Source organism: Ranitomeya imitator, chromosome 2 (assembly GCF_032444005.1).
Source record: "Ranitomeya imitator isolate aRanImi1 chromosome 2, aRanImi1.pri, whole genome shotgun sequence".
In the NCBI taxonomy this organism is placed as follows: domain Eukaryota; kingdom Metazoa; phylum Chordata; class Amphibia; order Anura; family Dendrobatidae; genus Ranitomeya; species Ranitomeya imitator.
Window position 1 is genome coordinate 189,924,481 of NC_091283.1, and position 24,796 is coordinate 189,949,276.

At 41.2% G+C, this 24,796-nt stretch overlaps 1 protein-coding gene across 4 annotated transcripts in view; it reads right to left on the reverse strand.

The window, feature by feature from the left end:
* Positions 1–759: 759 nt before the first annotated feature.
* The window catches only part of LOC138662585 (golgin subfamily A member 4-like), a 268,158-nt gene continuing 244,121 nt past the window's right edge, over positions 760–24,796 (reverse strand). For 3 of the 4 annotated variants that reach the window (XM_069748392.1, XM_069748393.1, XM_069748391.1), the window contains one exon: positions 5,938–6,885. In XM_069748392.1, the coding sequence (XP_069604493.1) occupies positions 6,793–6,885 (93 nt within the window). In that variant the 3' untranslated portion in view covers positions 5,938–6,792. Of the gene's footprint in view, positions 4,159–5,937; positions 6,886–24,796 lie in introns of those variants that run through there. The other variant, XR_011318036.1, reaches the window with a different exon arrangement.

Here is a 24,796-nt window from a genome sequence, read left to right on the forward strand (position 1 = left end):
AACATTTCCCATTTATTATCTGTATTCTCATTTCTGAGGATATTGTCCCAGTCTACCAGATTAAGGGCATCTCTAAGCTGTTCAAACTTTGCCTTCCTAAAGTTCAATGTTTTTGTGACTCCCTGACAAGTCCCCCTAGTGAAAGACAGGTGAAACTGCACAATATTGTGGTCGCTATTTCCTATATGCCCAACCACCTGCAGATTTGTTATTCTGTCAGGTCTATTAGATAGTATTAGGTCTAAAAGTGCTGCTCCTCTGGTTGGATTCTGCACCAATTGTGAAAGATAATTTTTCTTGGTTATTAGCAGAAACCTGTTGCCTTTATGGGTTTCACAGGTTTCTGTTTCCCAGTTAATATCCGGGTAGTTAAAGTCCCCCATAACCAGGACCTCATTATGGGTTGCAGCTTCATCTATCTGCTTTAGAAGTAGACTTTCCATGCTTTCTGTTATATTTGGGGGTTTGTAACAGACCCCAATGAGAATTTTGTTACCATTTTTCCCTCCATGAATTTCAACCCATATGGACTCGACATCCTCATTCCCTTCGCTAATATCCTCCCTTAAAGTGGACTTTAGACAAGACTTTACATAGAGACAAACCCCTCCTCCTCTCCGATTTTTACGATCCTTTCTAAACAGACTGTAACCCTGTAAGTTAACTGCCCAGTCATAGCTTTCATCTAACCATGTCTCGGTTATTCCCACTATGTCAAAGTTACCTGTAGATATTTCTGCTTCTAGTTCTTCCATCTTGTTTGTCAGGCTTCTGGCGTTTGCGAGCATGCAGTTTAGAGGATTTTGTTTTGTTCCAATCTCCTCACTGTGGATTGTTTTAGAAATGTTCTTACCTCCCTTCTGAGTATGTTTTCCTGGGTCGTCTTTGTTCGAGTCTAATGTTTTTCTTCCCGTCCCCTCTTTTTCACTCTATTTTTCACACTATTATACAATGGTTAATCATGCTACAAGTCATTTTTTAAGCACAATGCAGTGTCAGTATATAAAAATAGGGGGTAGGACTTTATGGTTCGCTTACAAGTTCAGCATTTCAAACATAAATACGTTAAATACGACTTTACATGTATAAAAAGGAGGCACGTGGGTGTCAAGGAAACATTTCCCTTGAGGACCTGGTAGGTGATTATCACACCATTTGGCTGTAAACCAGAGGAATCCAACTTGTAGCTCCCCAGCTGTTACGGAACTGCAAATCGCACTCTGCCCTGATGGGTGCCAGCTCGTGAAGCACAATGGTGTTTGTAATTCTGCAACAGCCAGAGATCCATAGTCTGGAGATGCCTGCTGTAAACTATTAAACATACGACACCGTCATATTTCCCCATACTATAGGCTGGGAATATCACCATAAGGTACAATAATGTGGTACGTCAAGTCGATATATTACATGGAATTTACTAAATATTTCAATATCATAAGAAGTCGACTCAAAATATTAATTTTCCTAAATGTATAGGTATAATGATCAAAAGTATTAGAAATATAAGATTTCTCAAATAATATACTATTATCAGATTCCACTAAACTACATTTTCTTTCAACACGTACTCCCAATGCGTGTAGTACCCCTATGCTAAGTTAGTACCAAATAGTTTTTTCGCTTGTCTTACTTTAGTTAACATTATGATCCGGTCTCAGGACAGTCACCAACGGCATAGCAGTAGCATACATAATCAATATCAGATTGGTGGAGATCCAACAGAACATATGTTGTCCTTTACAACTGAAAAAACATAAAATAAAAAAATCTGCCAGCTTGTAACAATAGAGAATGAGATTATGGTCAAAGATCACTGCTTAACCTTCTCAAATTCAGCTTGAAATTGGAGAACTAGGGTGATTTGACCACGCCTAAGATTCTTGCAAAGAAATTAGAAATGTGGATTCATTTCTGAGAATGACTTTATGATAAGATGACTAATAATAGCTAGTAACCAGCAAGCTTCCTCGAAAACCTAAAACTGTGAAGATGACAGCAGCAAGTGTTTTGCATCGCTTAAAATATTACCGTTCTGGGCAGCACATCACTCAGTGTAAAAAGCTGCCAAGAGCAATAACCGCCTGTACGCACAGAATGATCTACTATTGATCGTAACAGGCTATAAAACGACTGCCAATAAGGAAACATGTTGTAGATTGGTGGTTGTTTAACACTGGCAGACTAGCAGTGTAAGCCCTCCTTAACTTTGTATAACATTTTACCACTTGCATCTAAGTAAGGCCGGCTTTACACATACGGTATTCATTTTCTGAGTATGGACCACTATGTCTGGACTCGCCGCATGTCTCCTGGCCAAAACTCAGCATTCTCATACATGCCTACAAGTCTGTTGCATTCAGGTCAGGACACCCGTGGCCGGTTCATATATTACAGTTCGCAAACAGACCGTGAATATCGGACGTTTTAACCTGACCTCACTTTGTAAACACATTGCATTACTTCCCTTCACTGATTCTAAGTTAAAGCTGGAGTAATAATTCAGAAATGCATTTACAATTTTCCTACTGTTCCTTGTTGCCTCTATGTCTGGGAAGAGCTAGTTATTGTGATATGCCTTCTGAGAAGTGTAGTCTTCATACCAGACAGTGTACGGTAACCTGATGTGGGAGTCTACAATACAGGATATCAGCTAGGCTGTTAAAGCCCCCCATAAACATTAGATAAAGGGCTGTTAAACTTTGGTGGGATTGGCAGATATGTCAGAAGAGAGAAGGATCCAGCCGGTTGGATTTCAGCAGCCGATTCTTTTGTTCAATTTGAAGACAAGTCACTGCCAGATCATTGATAGAGAAGCCAGGAGCATTAGAACAAGCTGAGCGCTCGCTCTTGTGTAGGGGGAAGTCGGGAGAGATGACGGTCAGCCCAACAATTAGCTATCTAATGTGCATGGCCAGCTTTATGGATTTGGCAGTCAAGAACCTTGTTGACTATTTCTGACCATTAGGGTTCTGACAGCAAACTTGGACTATAATACAAGATGTACCGTACATCCGACCCATTTTTAAAATGGTGAATAAAATAATGTTTTTTTCCATCTTACCAAATTATCACTATACGCAACAAAAGTGTTCAGAAAAAAACATACTTGGGGTCTATGGGTCTCAAATGATTAGATAGCGGCAGGTCTCCGGCAGCTTCTCCCCTAGACTCTTCTGAAGCATTTGTACAAGTAGAGACCTATCATTAAAAAGGAAAGGGTTGGGTTGAAGCCACTGGGGACTTTCCTCAGGCTAGTCATCTCAGGACTGCGGTCACGTCTGGCTTTTTAAAGTACTATATGTCCGTTTCAGTGAAAACATACATGTCTGCAATAATGAAGCCAGTGTCCGATTTGATGGTGTGAGCAGCATGAACCAGCTAATGTGTCCCCTTTACCTTGTTGATCAATCAGGGTCAAACCAATGAAATACCCACTCGTGCTGAGAAGGGGGTACTTCAAAGCCCCATAAGATTAGAATATGTGCGCCTATTATTGTTTTTGGGAATGGCAAAGATAGTTGAATACTTCGCTCAGCTATATCCTGCACTCCCGTAGACAATAAATGGAGCATTTTAGATCTGTGTTCTTGGAATTGGTGGTGCTCTTAATAGTTTGGATCTCCAGTGATCAGTATGTTTTCATCCTTCTTGTTGATAGAACATAACTTGCTAAGATGGGAATAACCCCATAACAGAAATGAGAAGGTGCTGATACTATGGGATTAACCAGTTTAGAAAACAGATATTATTAATTCATATAAAGGCTTAATGGACCACAAGATGAGCGGGGCTTACTATGCCTGTAGATGAATGTAAATTTATCTCCCTGGAGTTCATTCAACGCCAGAGCTTTCTTTGACACAAACTCGCTGCAACCTTTCAAAATAAATGGGAGTCATTTGCTGAATTGTAAGCGAGGTCATGAGGACATAATGCAATTATTTCTACCAAAACATTCTATATTAATTGGCTTGATACTGTCAATAGTTTTTTTTTTTGTACACTTATCCTGTCTATTGTTACCTGCAAGCTGCATTCACAAATGGGGAGTCCTGATAACTTTGTATTTGCAAAATCGGCAGCTCCATAGTTCTGAATCATTCCATCCGTGACTTAATGATGTAACTCGAAACTTTACAGGAGTTCTGAGTTTTCTAACTAGGAGAACAGATTACATAGACATTATTTTCTCCGGCTACAGGAATCCTACTTACAGAATCAATATATGAAGAAATGTAATGGATTTCATTCCATTTTTGTAGTGCGTGTATAATCTGTATTAATAAATTAAATATGATCATGAAAATAAGACGCAGGCAGCACATGTGCGGTGCAACAGTTACTGTATGTTCCTCTGTGAGGGTATGTCTATACAGGGCAGATGCTTTACGAGCGGCTTTTGTGATAGATTTGCCAAAGAATTCTCCCTATGCATTGCAAAAGGTGGGGGGAAAAATGGACAAAATATGCAACATACCGTAAATTGACATGTTCAGTATCTTAAAGGGTTGTCCAGGATTTTTTTAACTATGGACCTAAAAACTAACAAGTAAGTATTTGTTAATAGTGGCAGCTACCTGCATGTTCTAACTGGCTCAGAGCGGGCACCTGCCAGTGATTCAGCTGCTCCACCTCAACAATGCAGCCCTTCTTAATCCAGGCTTCTCTGTCGAAGAAGCATGACTGCCGGTGTCATTTAGATTGGCATGCGGCTCTTCATAGTTGGCAATTATCATGATGTCAGCAGTCATCAACAGAGCAGAGAAGAAAAGCCGCTGCTCTGTACACATGACGTCAGCGGAATCGCAGACAGGAGCAGCCTGTGACCTCTCTCAAATGGCAGAGAACGGCACCAGACACATCAGGCAGGTAATTAGCAACTACGTGCCTGTCAGTTCTTAGGTCATAGTAAAATAAATTAAATAGTCCTTTGAAAGGAACACGTCATGTCCCCAAACACTAATAACCTGCAGACATGGGGTTAATCTGTAGGTTGATAGCATTCTAAAGCTGCCCGGCTGCTGCACAGTGCAGAGCCAGCTGTCAGTCAATGTGCCTTGGCGTCCTTACAGCTACCGCTCATTATGTACTAAGCGGTGACTGAAACTGTGCCTCTATGACTCAAAGTCGGATGCTGCCGGGGAAATACAGATAATTTCATCTCCGTAGCCAAGTTTTCAGGTCAGCTTTAGAATGCTATCAACCTTCAGGTTAACAGCGTTTGCTTAGATGACAGGTTCTCTTTAAAATTTGCAATTTCCGATTTCTTGTCGCAACGTACTGAAATCTCATCCATTTGTCTACTATTTCATGCAATGTGGACTTCCAATCCAGATGAAAAATCTGCAGCAAATTGACCCGGTGTGAACATACCCTATAAACTGTATTTAAACCTGGTTGTGCTAGGAACCAACTGTAAGGACTTTATGGATAAATATGATTGCATGTGTTCCTAAACTATGTTCAGTTTACCCTATATTACATCTCATGGCTTCAAATAGTTGTACAGATATAGATTGGCATGTAAACCTAGGGTAAGTCTGCCTTTAGGCACTTTTTTTTGCTAATAAAAGAAGCTACAATTTTATATATAGTTCTATTTTAAACCCCTTTTTGTGTGTTTAAATTGTCATTTTAATTATACAAAAGCCTGGCAGTATCTAAAGTTATACTCTGTTGGGTCCAGGTTCCCACTAGAATGAGGGGTTTGTGGTGTTTTTTAGAAAACTATGCCTCTATGATGTAGCATGATGGTAATCTTTTGAAAAAGGTGAAAAAAATGATTCCTCATAAAAAAAAAAAGTCATAATAAAAACGCAAAGAAAATGAGCGTCTGCGCAGCATCATTATTCTCCCGTGCTCTGGGAATGGAAACTTATTACTATAATGTAGACATAAGAAAAAAAAATCAAAGCGGGCCAAAAAATTCAGACTTGGTAAATTGGTAAAGGAAAAATGTATTAGAAGAAGCATGATGAAAATACTCACTAAAGTGTTCTTTTACATGGATCTCCTATTTATATACTAAGCCTCAAGCCTCCAACTACAGCGGTCCTCAGGATTGCTGGAATATAATATTGACATTTTCAGACATTATGGTTTAAAAATTCTCAAAAAAAAAACAAAGGGAAATAAGTTTTTCTGGTTTCTCAGAATCAACCAGACATATTTACAACACTTTCTGTTTCTGGCCAGAAGAAGGTAACTGATGTCATGATGCAACTCTGTAACAGCAATGTGACGGAGGAATTATCTTCGCTGATATGCTTGGAAAATGTCATGATAGTTGATGAAGTAATAATATCTCTTAAGTGGCCGGCATCCTTTTAAAAAAAAAATATTTCGCTGAATCCTTATTGAAAAAAATAAACAAAAACCAGGAAAATGAGACGCCACAACCTTTTGAAGGAATCTAAGCTGAGGTCGATACAATGTCTATGTGCGTTCAATGCAATGTCTATGTGCGTTCTGGAGGCAAATTGTCTTTTTTTCTGAATTGTCCTATTATTTCCACTCCAGTGGTACAATATTGGTTGATGCTTTTTCATTCACCAGCTGAAAATTTCAGCATTAAGAAAAATATGCAAAAAGTCTAAAATAAAGGTATCCTGGAAAATGAAAAACTAGGGGCTTAACACACACACATTTATCCAGCACATACATATACATGCTCTGTCTATAATGTCAGTCTTCAGTTAGGAGGTTTTTTTTCTTGTTGCAGTAATCTTTACAGTAGATTTCTGCCTGGTTGGCAGTAAAGTACTTTACGTCCCACGAATAAAGTCAGTGGCTTCAGCCCAGCTGCTTTGTGCTCCACCATACAAGTAACATCGCACCACCCGTCATCAGGCCGCCCCACAGCAAGCTGTACAGGATGTTCATAGGCTGCGAATAAAACACAGAACAAGTTATGCTAGGATACATGCAGTTTACCGATACCGTCAGGAATCATTTATACTATGAAAGCAACACAGGAATGAAAAATGGGTTAATATATTTATTAGAGAAACACCTCTTGTGAAGACCATCTCTGCAAGAAGACAGTCTCCTTATTCAGACCAATTCATGTACAGTGCCTACAAGTAGTATTCAACCCCCTGCAGATTTAGTAGGTTTACACATTTGGAATTAACTTGGCATTGTGACATTTGGACTGTAGATCAGCCTGGAAGTGTGAAATGCACTGCAGCAAAAAAGAATGTTATTTCTTTGTTTATTTTTTTTTTTAAATTGTGAAAAGTCTTTTCAGAGGGTCATTTATTATTCAACCCCTCAACCCACCAGAATTCTGTTTGGTTCCCCCTAAAGTATTAAGAAGTAGTTCAGGCACAAAGAACAATGAGCTTTACATGTTTGGATTAATTATCTCTTTTTCCAGCCTTTTCTGACTATTTAAGACCCTCCCCAAACTTGTGAACAGCACTCATACATGGTCAACATGGGAAAGACAAAGGAACATTCCAAGGCCATCAGAGACAAGATCGTGGAGGGTCTCAAGGCTGGCAAGGGGTACAAAACCCTTTCCAAGGAGTTGGGCCTACCTGTCTCCACTGTTGGGAGCATCATCCGGAAGTGGAAGGCTTATGGAACTACTGTTAGCCTTCCACGGCCTGGACAGCCTTTGAAAGTTTCCTCCCGTGCCGAGGCCAGGCATGTCCGAAGAGTCAAGGCTAATCCAAGGACAACAAGGAAGGAGCTCCGGGAAGATCTCATGGCAGTGGGGACATTGGTTTCAGTCAATACCATAAGTAACGTACTCCACCGCAATGGTCTCCGTTCCAGATGAGCCCGTAAGGTACCTTTACTTTCAAAGCGTCATGTCAAGGCTCGTCTACAGTTTGCTCATGATCACTTGGAGGACTCTGAGACTGACTGGTTCAAGGTTCTCTGGTCTGATGAGACCAAGATCGAGATCTTTGGTGCCAACCACACACGTGACGTTTGGAGACTGGATGGCACTGTATACGACCCCAAGAATACCATCCCTACAGTCAAGCATGGTGGTGGCTGCATCATGCTGTGGGGCTGTTTCTCAGCCAAGGGGCCTGGCCATCTGGTCCGCATCCATGGGAAGATGGATAGCATGGCCTACCTGGAGATTTTGGCCAAGAACCTCTGCTCCTCCATCAAGGATCTTAAGATGGGTCGTCATTTCATCTTCCAACAAGACAACGACCCAAAGCACACAGCCAAGAAAACCAAGGCCTGGTTCAAGAGGCAAAAAATCAAGGTGTTACAGTGGCCTAGTCAGTCTCCTGACCTTAACCCAATTGAAAACTTGTGGAAGGAGCTCAAGATTAAAGTCCACATGAGACACCCAAAGAACCTAGATAACTTGGAGAAGATCTGCATGGAGCAGTGGGCCAAGATAACTCCAGAGACCTGTGCCGGCCTGATCAGGTCTTATAAAAGACGATTATTAGCTGTAATTGCAAACAAAAGGTTATTCCACAAAATATTAAACCTAGGGGTTGAATAATAATTGACCCACACTTTTATGTTTAAAATTTATAAAAATTTAACTGAGCAACAAAACTTTTTGGTTTGTAAGATTTATGCATCTGTTAATAAATCCTGCTCTTGTTTGAAATTTGAAGGCTCTAACTTATTTGCATCTTATTAAACCTGCTAAATCTGCAGGGGGTTGAATACTACTTGTAGGCACTGTATATGTATGCACTAAATAGTATCACGTGCTATGTTATTGCAGCAAACATCACTTTTCATTCAAAAGCTGCACATAATACTTTTACATTTGTGGCAGAACCCCATACAAGTCTTTGCAGCTACTTGAAACCCACATGTGGCCACATTGGTCCGGCAGCTGCTGGAACAATCACATTACCACTTTCTGTCTCTGTGCAGACCAGAGCGGATTGTGCTGGATCCAAGTTGGTACCTGTTGGTAAGTATGGCGCAGTTTTTTTTAATTTATCCAGTACCCTGGGCATAATTTTAATTTGCGCAGACCAACCTTTAATCAGGCCTTGGATTTAATATAAAATGCCCTTAAATAAAAAAAAATGTGCACCTCGCCTTTGATATTGGTCAGCCAATAGATATCTCTCCCAAGTCCTCCATGCATATATTTGCCAAATGAACAGGTGTTGAAATTCAACAAGCCTGATCCTTCATTTCTCTGGTAGATGATATTGGGATGTTAGAGAGGTCCCAATACAGATTAGATGGTCGGCTGATCCAGCTAAATTTAGCAGTGTGCTATGGGGGCCTTAGGATTTTTTTTTTTTTTTTTTAGAGAAAGTATTGGGGGGACCCTCTCATGATTTATGGTATCGAAAACATTAATTTGATACGCTAAAATCACAGGAATAAAGCAATAATTCAAATAGGAGTGAGAAAACTGTAGACATTCTAGTTAATCCTTTGTGAGCCAGAAAGTCTAGACTAATTAATGGTTTATTCCCAAAATAACAAACTACCCCCTTATCCATAGGATAAGGGATAACTTGCGGATCTCTGCTTGCTCTGATAGTCCCATAGATAGTCAATGAATTGGGGGTCAAGTATGTGCACCACCGCTGAATTCACCACAGATCTCTGCAGAGGGGACATCCGGCCATCTTCTATTCCGCAAAACAGATGTTTGCATACGTTTAATATCATACAATGCATTATAATCTTCTATCTATTTTGCTGTATCCTTAGTTTAGTGGTTACTACAGTAAGATCTGTGTAGCAGATTTGGTGCACTTCATAACTCCATTTTTAGTTATTTACCAAAGAAAACGTGAACAAGCAAAACAGAACGGAAGTTAGGTTACTTTCCATAAGTGTAAAAAATTTTTTTAGAAAATAGAAAACACGAGTCACTGTTGTAGGAAAATAATGATTGCAACAATTATTTGCTGGATGTACAAATATTTTCAGATTAAAAGAAAATGCAAAATATGCCCCTTATTATTCATTCTAGCAGAGTGTACACATGTATGTGATATGTACTGTAAGGGTAAATGCATATATTGCAGATTTGATGTCCATTTCCCATGTAGATTTGTGAGTCAATAACATACCACTAGATTGTAAGAGATTCAGCAAAAAAAAAAACAGAATCTGACATCCCGACACTTTCCTTTGGCCACTCTTTTTTCCTCTTTTCTCTCCCCCTTATATTTATGTTACTTATACAAGGTTATTGAATGATTGATATGTCCTAATCCAAGGTTAACCGTTATTACACAGACTTACCAATACTTTGGAATTGTAGGAGGTGAAGGCATTTCCTTAGCCATATGTTCCTTTCAAGACCTTGTTTGTCTACACTGTTTGTTTATACATAATCAATAAAAAAATATTGAACGGTTAGCATAAAACGTAAGAAGTCCTGAGGGTGTAGCCACTTTGGTGAACAGTCAAGCAGGCTGGTCCCGCTCCTGGCTTAACTGGAAACACGACAGGTCTAATGCGTCATCACAAACAACCGCAAATGGCGGCATCCAGCACATGTGTGAAAGGAGGTGTTGCCGGCCTCGACTTCATCTACAAAAACTGCATGCCTCTGAAGCATCGATCAATTCAAGAGGTGGGAATGGCCAACTTGACTATTGGGGAGAGAGTTCCGGTTACTTATTATTGCCAATTGAATAAAAATATCAGAGTCATCATGGTGAACCTGTTACAGTGAAATCACAGCTTGGTAGCAGTTTGTAGGCCTCAATCTTGTAAAGCGGTTCCTTTAAGCAATAACAAATTCATCCACATCTAGCAACTTATCTATTGTAACTCGATCCATTCCCTATGTACACTGAACTAATCTTTTTTATACATCTTTAAAAGTAGTTATAAATAGTTATAGACCAGGGTCCCCTTATTCTGGGCTTTTCTTGTATTAGTTATATTTTGGGGCGCTTTCTGAGGACTAGATTAAAGAAACTCAGATCAAGCACATCCAGTCCAGTACATGAAGTCCTCAACTTTCTATTTACCAGTCAATGACTTTTAAGGAGAGATCACCATTCCTGCTGTTCCAGAGCACATTAGTGACTAACACAAATAAAATTCCTTAAATAAAAATAACCAAAATCAGAAACTGGTCCTGCTTAATTCATGTACGATGACTTCATTTTCGTAATTGCAAGAGAGCGGTAAACAGGGTACAAATAGCAGCCCAGCTATATATATGCACACACACACAATTCGGTCCAGAAATATTCGGACACTGACAAGTTCTGGCATTTTAACTTTTTGCCAAAACCTATTAAACATACAGTTATATAATCAATGTGGGCTTAAAGTGCACATTCTCCGCTTTAATTTGAGTGCATTTACATCCTAATTGGAGTTAGGGTTTAGGAAGAACTACAGTTCTTTAATAACAATTATCTCAAAGGCTCTTTAATGGGTTGCATGGGCTATTTGCTCACTAATCCAACATCAATTGATCAGCTAAAAACTCTGGAGCAGATTATAGATATTGCATTTGCATTTGAAAGCTATTGCTGTGAACCCACAACAAGTGGTCAAAGGAACTTTTAACCCCTATCTGACCTTGGACGGGATAGTAGGTCCAAGGTCAGATCCCCTGCTTTGATGCAGGGCTCCGCGGTGAGCCCGCATCAAAGCCGGGACATGTCAGCTGTTTTGAACAGCTGACATGTGCCCGTAATAGGCGCGGGCAGAATCGCGATCTGCCCGCACCTATTAACTAGTTAAATGCCGATGTCAAACGCAGACAGCGGCATTTAACTACCGCTTCCGGCCGGGCGGCCGGAAATGACGGCATCGCCGACCCCCGTCACATGATCAGGGGTCGGCGATGCATCTCCATTGTAACCATAGAGGTCCTTGAGACCTCTATGGTTACTGAACGCCGGTGGCTGTGAGCGCCACCCTGTGGTCGGCGCTCACAGCACACCTGCATTTCTGTTACATAGCAGAGATCAGCAGATCGCTGCTATGTAGCAGAGGCGATCGCGTTGTGCCTGCTTCTAGCTTCCCATGGAGGCTATTGAAGCATGGCAAAAGTAATAAAAAAAAAGTTGAAAAAAATGTTAAAAAAAATAAAAAAAAATATAAAAGTTTAAATCACCCCCCTTTCGCCCCAATCAAAATAATCAATAAAAAAAATATTAAATCTACACATATTTGGTATCGCCTCGCTCAGAATCGCCCGATCAATTAAAAAAAAGCATTAACCTGATCGCTAAACAGCGTAGCGGGAAAAAAATTAGAAACACCAGAATTACGTTTTTTTTGGTCGCCGCGACATTGCATTAAAATGCAATAACGGGCGATCAAAAGAACGTATCTGCACCGAAATACTATCATTAAAAACGTCATCTCGGCACGCAAAAAATAAGCCCTCAACCGACCCCAGATCACGAAAAATGGAGACGCTACGAGTATCGGAAAATGGCGCAATTTTTTTTTTTTTTTAGCAAAGTTTGGAATTTTTTTTCACCACTTAGATAAAAAATAACCAGTCATGTTAGGTGTCTACGAACTCATACTGTCCTGGAGAATCATAATGTCAAGTCAGTTTTAGCATTTAGTGAACCTAGCAAAAAAGCCAAACAAAAAACAAGTGTGGGACTGCACTTTTTTTGCAATTTCACCGCACTTGGAATTTTTTCCCCGTTTTCTAGTACACGACATGCTAAAACCAATGATGTCGTTCAAAAGTACAACTCGTCCCGCAAAAAATAAGCCCTTACATGGCCAAATTGACGGAAAAATAAAAATGGTATGGCTCTGGGAAGGAGGGGAGTGAAAAATGAACATGGAAAAACGAAAAATCCCATGGTCATGAAGGGGTTAATGAAAGATAAACAGATTATCATTATCCTGAAAAAAACAACAAGAAATTCATCAGACAAACAGCAGAAATGTTAACCCATTACTTGCCAAATTGTAAATTTTCATTTTACGGATTTTTTCAGAAAAGGGCTTCCCAATATTCAATTAAAAATGACAATGACATGATTTCCTATTTTTAAAACAGTCATTTTACAAAACACAACACAAAAAATTGGACCTAATTATAACAATTATAAAATCTTAGTTGCTAGAAGCAAAAGATTAGGCGTCCCAAAAAAAGACATTGGTAGATAATGGGTTAAGAGTGGTCAAATGCACTTGTGTGCTTGTGAACTCAACAAGGCCTAGATGTCCAGGAAGACAACAGCGGTGGATGATCGCAGAATACTTTCCATGATGAAGAAACGCCCCTTCACGACATCCACCCAAGTGAAAAACACTCTCCAGAAAGTAGGAGCTTCACTATCTAAGTCCACCATAAAGAGAAGATGTCACGAGAGCAAATATAGAGGATTAAAGACAAGGTGCAAACCTTGGGCGGACATACCGCCGGTTCAGCTGCACAGGGGCCCCGAAGGTGAGGGGGCCCGATCAGCTGTTGAAGTGTTTTGTTCTTTCATAGAGCCAGCGGCAGCATCTCCACTAAGTGGAGAGGAAGGGGGCCGGTACCGGAGTCACTTGCTGTCAGAGAGGGCCCTGCACGCTGCAGGAGACACTGTAAGGGGCCCCCTTCCTCTCCTCTTGATGCTGCTGCTGGCTCTATGAGGCAGGAGAATCACAGCATGGCTTCCCAGTTCCACATGCAGGGGCGTGGCTAGGCAGTGTATACATTTTAAATAAAGTTTGTGTCGATTGCAAACTTCAGCCTCTCAGTGAGTGGCTGAGTGCACCCCCGCTGCCCTGGTCTGCGCAGCTCCTCCTCTGGGTCCTCTGGGAGGAGCAACAGGTCTCCTGCAGCTTCTGTGTTCCAGATCTCAGGGCCTCTTCTTCCAGAGCACAAGGTGAGGGGTGGCCGGGGTTGTATCCCCCGAGCAGCAGTGTCAGGAGGCACGGTGTCCATGATGACAGCAGTGACTTAGTGACTGTGTGCTCCGTGCTTCCTGGTGGGTGCTGTGAGTGGCTGGGAAACCTGATCCTGCACCGATCAGACAGCAGGGAGCTGCATCACAGGCACTAATTCACTGCCTGTAATCACTGAGCCCAGACACCGCCTGCCATTACTGCAGCAATAACTCCAGGCTCAGAGTGGCTCCTGTCCCCATCCTTCCTCCAATTCAGCATTTGTATTGCTTCACAATATATATACCGTATATAGAATTCTACTGTATCTGCACATACCCTTAGCCTCCTCCAACAGAAAAAAAGCTTTATCATGCTCCATCAGTTATCATTTCAGTGTATAACTAACAAAAAGGGCAGTATGAAATAAAGACCAGGGCACTATAAATAACAATGCTGTACATAATGAGAGGGCACTGTGTAATAAGTGACGGCGTTACACATAACAAGAGAGGGGACTGTGTAATAACGGGTGGCAATATACATAATGAGAGGAGACTATGCAATATGCCGTATTTTTCTGATTATTAGACGCACTTTTCCCTCAAATTTTGGGGGAAAATGGGTGTGCATCTTATAATGTGTATATACAGTGGGGCAAAAAAGTATTTAGTCAGTCAGCAATAGTGCAAGTTCCACCACTTAAAAAGATGAGAGGCGTCTGTAATTTACATCATAGGTAGACCTCAACTATGGGAGACAAACTGAGAAAAAAAAATCCAGAAAATCACATTGTCTGTTTTTTTAACATTTTATTTGCATATTATGGTGGAAAATAAGTATTTGGTCAGAAACAAACAATCAAGATTTCTGGCTCTCACAGACCTGTAACTTCTTCTTTAAGAGTCTCCTCTTTCCTCCACTCATTACCTGTAGTAATGGCACCTGTTTAAACTTGTTATCAGTATAAAAAGACACCTGTGCACACCCTCAAACAGTCTGACTCCAAACTCCACTATGGTGAAGACCAAAGAGCTGTCAAAGGACACCAGAAACAAAATTGTAGCCCTGCACCAGGCTGGGAAGACTGAATCTGCAATAGCCAACCAGCTTGGAGTGAAGAAATCAACAGTGGGAGCAATAATTAGAAAATGGAAGACATACAAGACCACTGATAATCTCCCTCGATCTGGGGCTCCATGCAAAATCCCACCCCGTGGGGTCAGAATGATCACAAGAACGGTGAGCAAAAATCCCAGAACCATCCGGGGGGACCTAGTGAATGAACTGCAGAGAGCTGGGACCAATGTAACAAGGCCTACCATAAGTAACACACTACGCCACCATGGACTCAGATCCTGCAGTGCCAGACGTGTCCCACTGCTTAAGCCAGTACATGTCCGGGCCCGTCTGAAGTTTGCTAGAGAGCATTTGGATGATCCAGAGGAGTTTTGGGAGAATGTCCTATGGTCTGATGAAACCAAACTGGAACTGTTTGGTAGAAACACAACTTGTCGTGTTTGGAGGAAAAAGAATACTGAGTTGCATCCATCAAACACCATACCTACTGTAAAGCATGGTGGTGGAAACATCATGCTTTGGGGCTGTTTCTCTGCAAAGGGGCCAGGACGACTGATCCGGGTACATGAAAGAATGAATGGGGCCATGTATCGTGAGATTTTGAGTGCAAACCTCCTTCCATCAGCAAGTGCATTGAAGATGAAACGTGGCTGGGTCTTTCAACATGACAATGATCCAAAGCACACCGCCAGGGCAACGAAGGAGTGGCTTTGTAAGAAGCATATCAAGGTCCTGGAGTGGCCTAGCCAGTCTCCAGATCTCAACCCTATAGAAAACCTTTGGAGGGAGTTGAAAGTCCGTGTTGCCAAGCGAAAAGCCAAAAACATCACTGCTCTAGAGGAGATCTGCATGGAGGAATGGGCCAACATACCAACAACAGTGTGTGGCAACCTTGTGAAGACTTACAGAAAACGTTTGACCTCTGTCATTGCCAACAAAGGATATATTACAAAGTATTGAGATGAAATTTTGTTTCTGACCAAATACTTATTTTCCACCATAATATGCAAATAAAATGTTAAAAAAACAGACAATGTGATTCTCTGGATTTTTTTTTCTCAGTTTGTCTCCCATAGTTGAGGTCTACCTATGATGTAAATTACAGACGCCTCTCATCTTTTTAAGTGGTGGAACTTGCACTATTGCTGACTGACTAAATACTTTTTTGCCCCACTGTACCTTACCGGTAACTTTGCCGCTGGCTGGGATGAGGGGGTGTCCTGCGGTGCTACAGGGGTGTCCGGTGCTGCGAGGGTGTCTGGCGATGCTGCCCATTGCTGCGGCGGGTGTCTCCGGTGCTGCAGGGGGCTCTGCCGACATTTTGTGAAAGGCCAGAGCCCCCCGCAGTTCCATGGTTTCCTGTGCGGTGGACTCCAGGAAAATGGCGCCGGGGGCGGCACATGCACAGATGGAGATCACCCACAGCAGCACCGCCAGACACCCCCGCAGCGCCAGACACCTGCAGCACCGGAGACACCCGCAGCAGCACCACCGGACACCTGCAGCAGCACCGGACACCTGCTGTGGTGCGCCCACATCAGAACACCCCCTCATCCCAGCCTGCAGCATGCAGCATCACCCCACTCCTACCTCCTCCAGCAGCGACTCTGGAACCACATTTCACCGCAGCTACTACCCCCAGTAAGCAATAAGACGCATGGATTATAAGAAGCACCACCATTTTATTAAGAAAAAAACATTTTTCCTGTTTTTCTCCTCAAAATTTGGGGTGCGTCTTATAATCCGGAGCGTCCTATAATCTGAAAAATATGGCATGTATATATCTGTACATTGGTAGCCATAAAAGGAGGGGGGCCCAAACACATTTCTTGCACAGGGGCCCCAAATCGTCTGTGTCCGCCCCTGGTGCAAACCATTAATCAGACATAAAACCGCCCAGTTCTGGAAAAGCATTCTTTGGTCAGATGAAACTAAAATCAACCTATACCAGAATGATGGGAAGAATAAAGTATGGAGAAAACTTGGAACTGATCATGATCCAAAGCACAGCACAATTTTGTAACACATGGTGGAGGACATGTGATGGTGCGGGCATGAATTTCTTCTTAATGAGGTCACTAGTGTTTAGTGATGATGTGTTTGAAGACAGAAGAAGCTGGATGAATTTTGGAATGTACAGGGCGATAATTGCTACACAGATTCAACTAAATGCAGTAAGGTTGATTGGACGTCGCTTCAGAGTACAGATGGACAATGACCTAAAACATATTTCAAAAGCAACCCAGAATTTTTTAAGGCAAAAAAGTGTAATATTGTCCAAAGGTTGAGTAAATTACCAGTCCTCAACTTCATCTAGTAGCATTTCACATATTTGAGATAAAACCCAAGGCAGAACCCTACCGACAAACAAGCAACAACTTGTGCTTGCGAGCAGGGCCCTCATTTCTCTTGGGATCTGTTGATTTATGTGATTGTTATTCTGTAATGCCTTTTATTATCTTTACAAGTCACCTCTAAAATGTAAAGTGCTGCGGAATATGTTGGCGCTATAGAAATAAAATTATTATTATTATTAATCACTAAAGTCAGCTGCAGGATAAGCCTGGAAAAGCCTCACAAAGGCGGAAACCGGTGTTTGGTGAAGTGTCCATGACTTCCAGACTTCAGGCAGTCATTGCGTGCAAAGGATTCTCTACAAAGTATTAAAAAAATTAACATTTTATTCATGGTAAAGGTGATTTGTCCAATTACTTTTGAGCCCCTGAAATGAGGAGGCCTTGTAAAAAAAAAAAAACAAGAGAAATAAGAAATGGTTGCAATTCCTAAACGTTTTACAGGATATTTTGTTAGAAAAAAATGGAACAGCATCCAATAATACCTCAATATCGTGCAGAGCTTACCCAACCAGCAGTCCAAAAGCCTCCAAACATAGTATAAAAAAAAAAGCAGCACAAAGTAAATAGAAAAATGTCTTCTATTTATTTTGTGCTGCTTTTCTTTTTTTGATACTATATATATATATATATATACAGTGGGGCAAAAAAGTATTTAGTCAGTCAGCAATAGTGCAAGTTCCACCACTTAAAAAGATGAGAGGCGTCTGTAATTTACATCATAGGTAGACCTCAACTATGGGAGACAAACTGAGAAAAAAAAATCCAGAAAATCACATTGTCTGTTTTTTTAACATTTTATTTGCATATTATGGTGGAAAATAAGTATTTGGTCAGAAACAAACAATCAAGATTTCTGGCTCTCACAGACCTGTAACTTCTTCTTTAAGAGTCTCCTCTTTCCTCCACTCATTACCTGTAGTAATGGCACCTGTTTAAACTTGTTATCAGTATAAAAAGACACCTGTGCACACCCTCAAACAGTCTGACTCCAAACTCCACTATGGTGAAGACCAAAGAGCTGTCAAAGGACACTAGAAACAAAATTGTAGCCCTGCACCAGGCTGGGAAGACTGAATCTGCAATAGCCAACCAGCTTTGAGTGAAGAAATCAACAGTGGGAGCAATAATTAGAAAATGGAAGACATACAAGACCACTGATAATCTCCCTCGATCTGGGGCTCCACGCAAAATCCCACCCCGTGGGGTCAGAATGATCACAAGAACGGTGAGCAAAAATCCCAGAACCACGCGGGGGGACCTAGTGAATGAACTGCAGAGAGCTGGGACCAATGTAACAAGGCTTACCATAAGTAACACACTACGCCACCATGGACTCAGATCCTGCAGTGCCAGACGTGTCCCACTGCTTAAGCCAGTACATGTCCGAGCCCGTCTGAAGTTTGCTAGAGAGCATTTGGATGATCCAGAGGAGTTTTGGGAGAATGTCCTATGGTCTGATGAAACCAAACTGGAACTGTTTGGTAGAAACACAACTTGTCGTGTTTGGAGGAAAAAGAATACTGAGTTGCATCCATCAAACACCATACCTACTGTAAAGCATGGTGGTGGAAACATCATGCTTTGGGGCTGTTTCTCTGCAAAGGGGCCAGGACGACTGATCCGGGTACATGAAAGAATGAATGGGGCCATGTATCGTGAGATTTTGAGTGCAAACCTCCTTCCATCAGCAAGGGCATTGAAGATGAAACGTGGCTGGGTCTTTCAACATGACAATGATCCAAAGCACACCGCCAGGGCAACGAAGGAGTGGCTTCGTAAGAAGCATTTCAAGGTCCTGGAGTGGCCTAGCCAGTCTCCAGATCTCAACCCTATAGAAAACCTTTGGAGGGAGTTGAAAGTCCGTGTTGCCAAGCGAAAAGCCAAAAACATCACTGCTCTAGAGGAGATCTGCATGGAGGAATGGGCCAACATACCAACAACAGTGTGTGGCAACCTTGTGAAGACTTACAGAAAACGTTTGACCTCTGTCATTGACAACAAAGGATATAATACAAAGTATTGAGATGAAATTTTGTTTCTGACCAAATACTTATTTTCCACCATAATATGCAAATAAAATGTTAAAAAAACAGACAATGTGATTTTCTGGATTTTTTTTTCTCAGTTTGTCTCCCATAGTTGAGGTCTACCTATGATGTAAATTACAGACGCCTCTCATCTTTTTAAGTGGTGGAACTTGCACTATTGCTGACTGACTAAATACTTTTTTGCCCCACTGTATATATAGATATACAGATGTTACAGCATAGTGGAGGGGATTTCATGAAATCCCATATCCACTATGTGTTCAAAGATGCAGGTGGCAAACCTGCGTATACGCACATGCGGCGCGTCTTTAGAGACTGCAGCATGTCTATTTATCTCTGCAAGATAAATTACAGAGTCTATGTATAGGATGCGGTGATTCCACGTGTTCAATGAACACATGCGGAATCACCTCGAGTACAAAAGCCGGCAGCGCTTTAGACGGAGCGGGTATCTGCTGCGTCCAAAGCGCTGCATATCCAGACAGTGGAAACATACCATAAGGAACTGAAAAAAGGTATAATTGTTGAGATTTGCTACATGAATTGTACAATCCTGTTAGCTGCTCCTCAGTGTCGCTAAAGAACAAGTGACAATTGTAAATTACAGGCAGAATTACAAGTTTATTTTAATAGAAAAATAATTAACTGAAAAGAGGGTAACATATTAGAGTACAAAGATTCCACATCCATGGTGGCCAGGATGGTTTCTTCTGTAGCTCCTTCTGTAGTAGTCACCTACAATCCAAATCTGGAGGTGCTAAGGGGAGCTGCATGGAAATTACAACCTTGACTGCAAAAAGATGCCCGCTTACAATCCTTTTTTATTGACCCCCCTTCCCGGCACTACTGTGTTTTATGCAGCCCCCAAATCTAAGAAGTATCACTGTCAGAAACTCCCTGTCCTCTCAAACAGCTGCAGGAATCTTTCCTAGCAACCAGAAAAATGTAAAACCTGTCCATTTATAATGACCACGGACAAGATAAAGATCCACAATTCACATCAGGACTACAAGATCCCAGGTACTTTCAGCTACGTCACTTCTAATGTGGTGTACCTAATTATTTGTACTAAATGTCCAACTGGGGGTCTGTATGTAGGAGAGACAGGGCAAAAACTGAGAACAAGGATGAACTCTCATCGCCACACAATAAGAGAAAAAAAAAAGAATGGATCTATCTGTGGCAATACATTTTTTGTCTTCCTGATCATAGCACCATGCACATGCGATTACTTGTATTAAACGGTAATTTCAAATCTCAGAGAGACAGAAGGGTCTGGGAGTATAAAATGATGACGACCTTTGACACACTCAGTGCAGTAATGAATGTGTCGCATGGATTTATGTCTTTTTACATCAATTAAGGAATTTGCTACTCATACCTTGTGGGGGCATCACAACACAGAAACAATCCTCAATCAGAGGACAATAAAACATTCACACTTCTAATCTATGAACTGTTCTAATATTTATGGACACAGCTGTTTATCACGCTCACATAATGGTAGTTCTGCTTCACATCACCTGTCTTATCTATGGCATTATTTCTGGGCTGTATTGTGCATAAATATGTGATTCTTCAGAATTTGTATTAGTCTATGCCTGATGAAGGGACCTGAGTAGTCTCGATAGCTTGCAATTTGTTACCATCTTTTCAGTTCGCCATTAAAAGGTATCAACCACTGAGGAGTCTCCATTCTAAATATTTTTCTATCCACTGGCTAACACGGTACCAAGATATATATCTTTCCTACAAGTTTATTTTATACACATGTGATGTACTTAATCTCTGTTGCAGACTAAGTAAACAATACTTTTACCAATCATGCAGATGAGTAGAGATGGGTAGCTTGCAGATAGTTTTAGAGCAGCATTTTTCCTTTAAGTAAACAGTGAGTCTTTCATTCTTAACCTCTGAAATCATCTGGGATTCTTGTCGGATGCACACGGCTGGTTTCATCTTAATCTCTTTAAATGTTTCCAGCATTTCAAACTGAGCTCAAGAACATTCAGGTTCTGTTACTCAGTCTCAATGCTCTCGAACAAAACTTGCAGTTGAAGACTAATTTTGTTCATATCATGATAACTTTAAAATATTAACACTTTTAAATACTTAAAGAAGTTTTAAGGTGACAGGAACAAAAAATAAAAACAAGTATTTTTCCTACAGTTTGATGGAGAAGATAAACTTGACATGCATTTGCAGCCGAGAATGGATGGAGTGTCAAACAGACAGGTCTCCAATGATTTGGCATAATAAAAAAAACCTTTTTTTTAGTTTTTATATAGATGTTGGTGTATTTTTGTAAAGACATTGCATTATTTTCATGCACTGGTACGGATATCTATTGCCTTTGGAAACAGTTGACAAGTTTGCTGACAGCCACAAAAAGTTCCTGTCACATATTAATGGTAGATTTTCCTTGATGACGTTAGTCAGGACTCATTTACATTGCACGATCTGCGGCCAAAAACGACCGCATGTTTGGTGATTGCTCAGTAGCCTGTTTAGACCGCACATCCGATCTGCACAGAAGGATCATTAATAGACTGTTCTGTGTGCATAGTGTATTATTGTCCTCGGCATCACATGCCCTGTTTATACAGCAAGCTTAACCGCTTCAGGACCACCTACAGTCCAGGCGATCCAGCTCCTACCCTGCAGTAATATCCTAAAACATGACTGCATGGGAGCACAGCTATACATGATTGTGCAGCAGTGAAACTGCCCTATGTAGAGATTGGGCAGGAAAAAAACATTGAAAGAGTTCAGTTTGGCAATGTAGTCCAGGGACTCAGGATCAGTGAGAGATAAGTAGTGTAATGTAAAAAGTTACAGTACAGATCGATGTATGCATTAACCGGTTATATAAACAGACATGTTGTTAGGAGTCGAGTTTCCTCTGCTGCACAGGGGGAATCTCGATCCGTGTCTGCTGCGGCCTCCCATTCAGCATCGGCCGCAGTGGTGTCTGCTCAGCGGAGACATCGCTCCCAGTGTTTCGCTGAGGCTGATTCGGTGCATAGGGTCACTACTGCCTTTTCTGGCTTTCCTATGGTACCCTGCACTGATCTGCGGCGAGCAGGCCTCTCTGGTACTAAGTCCTTATTTACACACACTGAGCATGCCCAGGGCAAGGTCTCCCATTGGAGGTCGAGGGTCACATGTTCGGTCACATGTTCAGGTACTGCAGCGCATCCCATTGGTCCTCCAGGAAGGTCCTGAAAGGGCAAAACTTTGGTAGCAGCTTCCTGTGCTGTAACTATATAAACTGCGCATGACCGCACGGCCATGCGCTAGTATCGTCTTTTGTCATATGCTTTGCGCCAATGTGGTCATGTGTTTGTATGTGTTCAGGGACCCGGCTGAAATAAGCCCCTAGAATGCTGGCACCTCCGGCGAGGAGATTGTGTATGCATGCATGACCACTCACTGCTCACATCTGGGTAGTTGGCCTGTGCCTCTGTGAAAGTCTAACAGGGCACAGAGCCTGCCTTTCGCGGTTACTCTGTGAAGCTAACAGAGTTGGTATATACCGCCACATAGAGCCGCCATTATTTAGCAGCAGGTACTTTCCTGCACGGTGGATCCCGGGTTGCGAACGCACCAATTCCATTTAATAAACAATATATTTGGTGTGTTCCGCCAACCCTAACACATGTTCACCTTCTAACAAATGTAGCTGTAAAAATCTACTGAGCAGCGATATAGTTAGGAGCCAAGTTCTCACCTACAGACCATAACATGTTCCAGCCTTGGCTTTCTCCCATAGCATTAGATAGTGATAAATGCTATAAATCAAATATTTACTAGATTCAAAAGTCCTGTTAAAGACAGAAAATCTATAGAACACGTGAAAGAAACAAGTGAACTTGACCCTAAAACCTCATGAAAGGAATAGAAAGTTCTGGTTATATCTGTGTTCTGATACACATCATTATTATTGCACTGGGAAATGTATTATTATTATATCGCCATTTATTCCATGGTGCTTTACATGTGAGGAGGGGTATACATAAAAAACAGCCATACCGATAGTTTCAGTAGCAAAATTCTCCTAACAAGTGTAAAGAAATAAGCCATAAATGAAGGTAATTCTAAAGAGGATTGAAGATACTGGATAGTATTTATTTTTCTCCATTCTTAGTTTTAATTCTGCAACAATAAGGTCTGCATTCGTCATCTTAAAGTAAGAGTGCAATGCATGTATATAACCAATGTGCGAAACACGTAGAAAGCAAATACAGTATAAATTATCAGAGCATCTAAATTCTGCCAACGCATAAAAACCACATAGGAAATGAGCAACATTAGTGCTTCTTATTGTGCAATGTGATAAACAGTCTGCCATGTTATCCATGCCAAAGATAAAAAAAAGCATAAAAACACAGTCAGCACTTCAACCCAAGGGTGTGGAGATTGAAAAGAATTATAAAAATAGCAAAATTCTTCAGGAATGGGACATGGAGTCCAAATGTATAATTCAGTTATCAGTTTGGTGAGATGCTGTTATTTCTCATATTCCCAAAGTAAAGACTGGGGACATAGCATTGTACATTATTTTAGGAGCAAACATGAAATGTTTTACTTATGAGGAATGACCGAGATCTGGGGAGCTGAAGGATGACTTGGCTACCCTGGTATAGGGAGCTGAGCCAATAATGATAGAGCAGGAATGTCCGCGCTGTTTATTTAGCTGTTGTTTATTGTGTTTACTTATATCCCAGAAGATTTTGTGTGCCTTAAGGATAGGCTCGCACTAAGGGCCCCTGAGGATGCTCTGAAGGAGACAAACACATTTGGATTCATTTATGACAAATCATAGGAAGTCAATATTGTACGACAAGCTACCGAGTTGGTGCCATATTGATAAAAGATATCTTCACAGCACTTTTTAACATGGTTTTCTTTAAAGAAAAGAATTTTGCGCCTGTTTTTATGATAGACCATTTACATTTGTTTGGTGAGAGACCAATCCATGACAACCCAGGAGACCATCATGACGAAAGGGGGCCTTCAATGTTCATTGGGCAGCTGTGCACGGCTTTGCACTTTTTAGAGGATTACTTTCTTCAATGTTTGTTCATCGGCTGCTTTTGTCTTTCAGGCTATCTGCACGCAATGTATTTTTTTAAGCGGCTCTGCCTGGAATTCACCCAAAGAAGGTGTTGTAAAAAATGAACATAATGCACAGCAAGGTAAAAATGACATTGCTGAGCACATGGTGTCTTTTAACCGTCTCACGGCTCATTTTATCTGCTGCGGATCTACCAGATCTCTGAATGCTAAGCTCTTAATAACCCCGCCCACACCACGGATTGGCAACGTCCTTCCTGCACTGTGCATAGGCAGAAAACTGCCAATCAGTGATAGGGGCGTGGTTATGCCATACCTATATTAAAAGAAATGGCAAGAGTTTTTTAGTGCACTTCTGCTGTAAAATCCTTGAAACAAAACAAGCAAACAAAAAACCAAGCATCAAAAGCTGAAATAAAAATGCACGGAAAACAGAACAAGCAATTGGCTTAATGTTTTTTT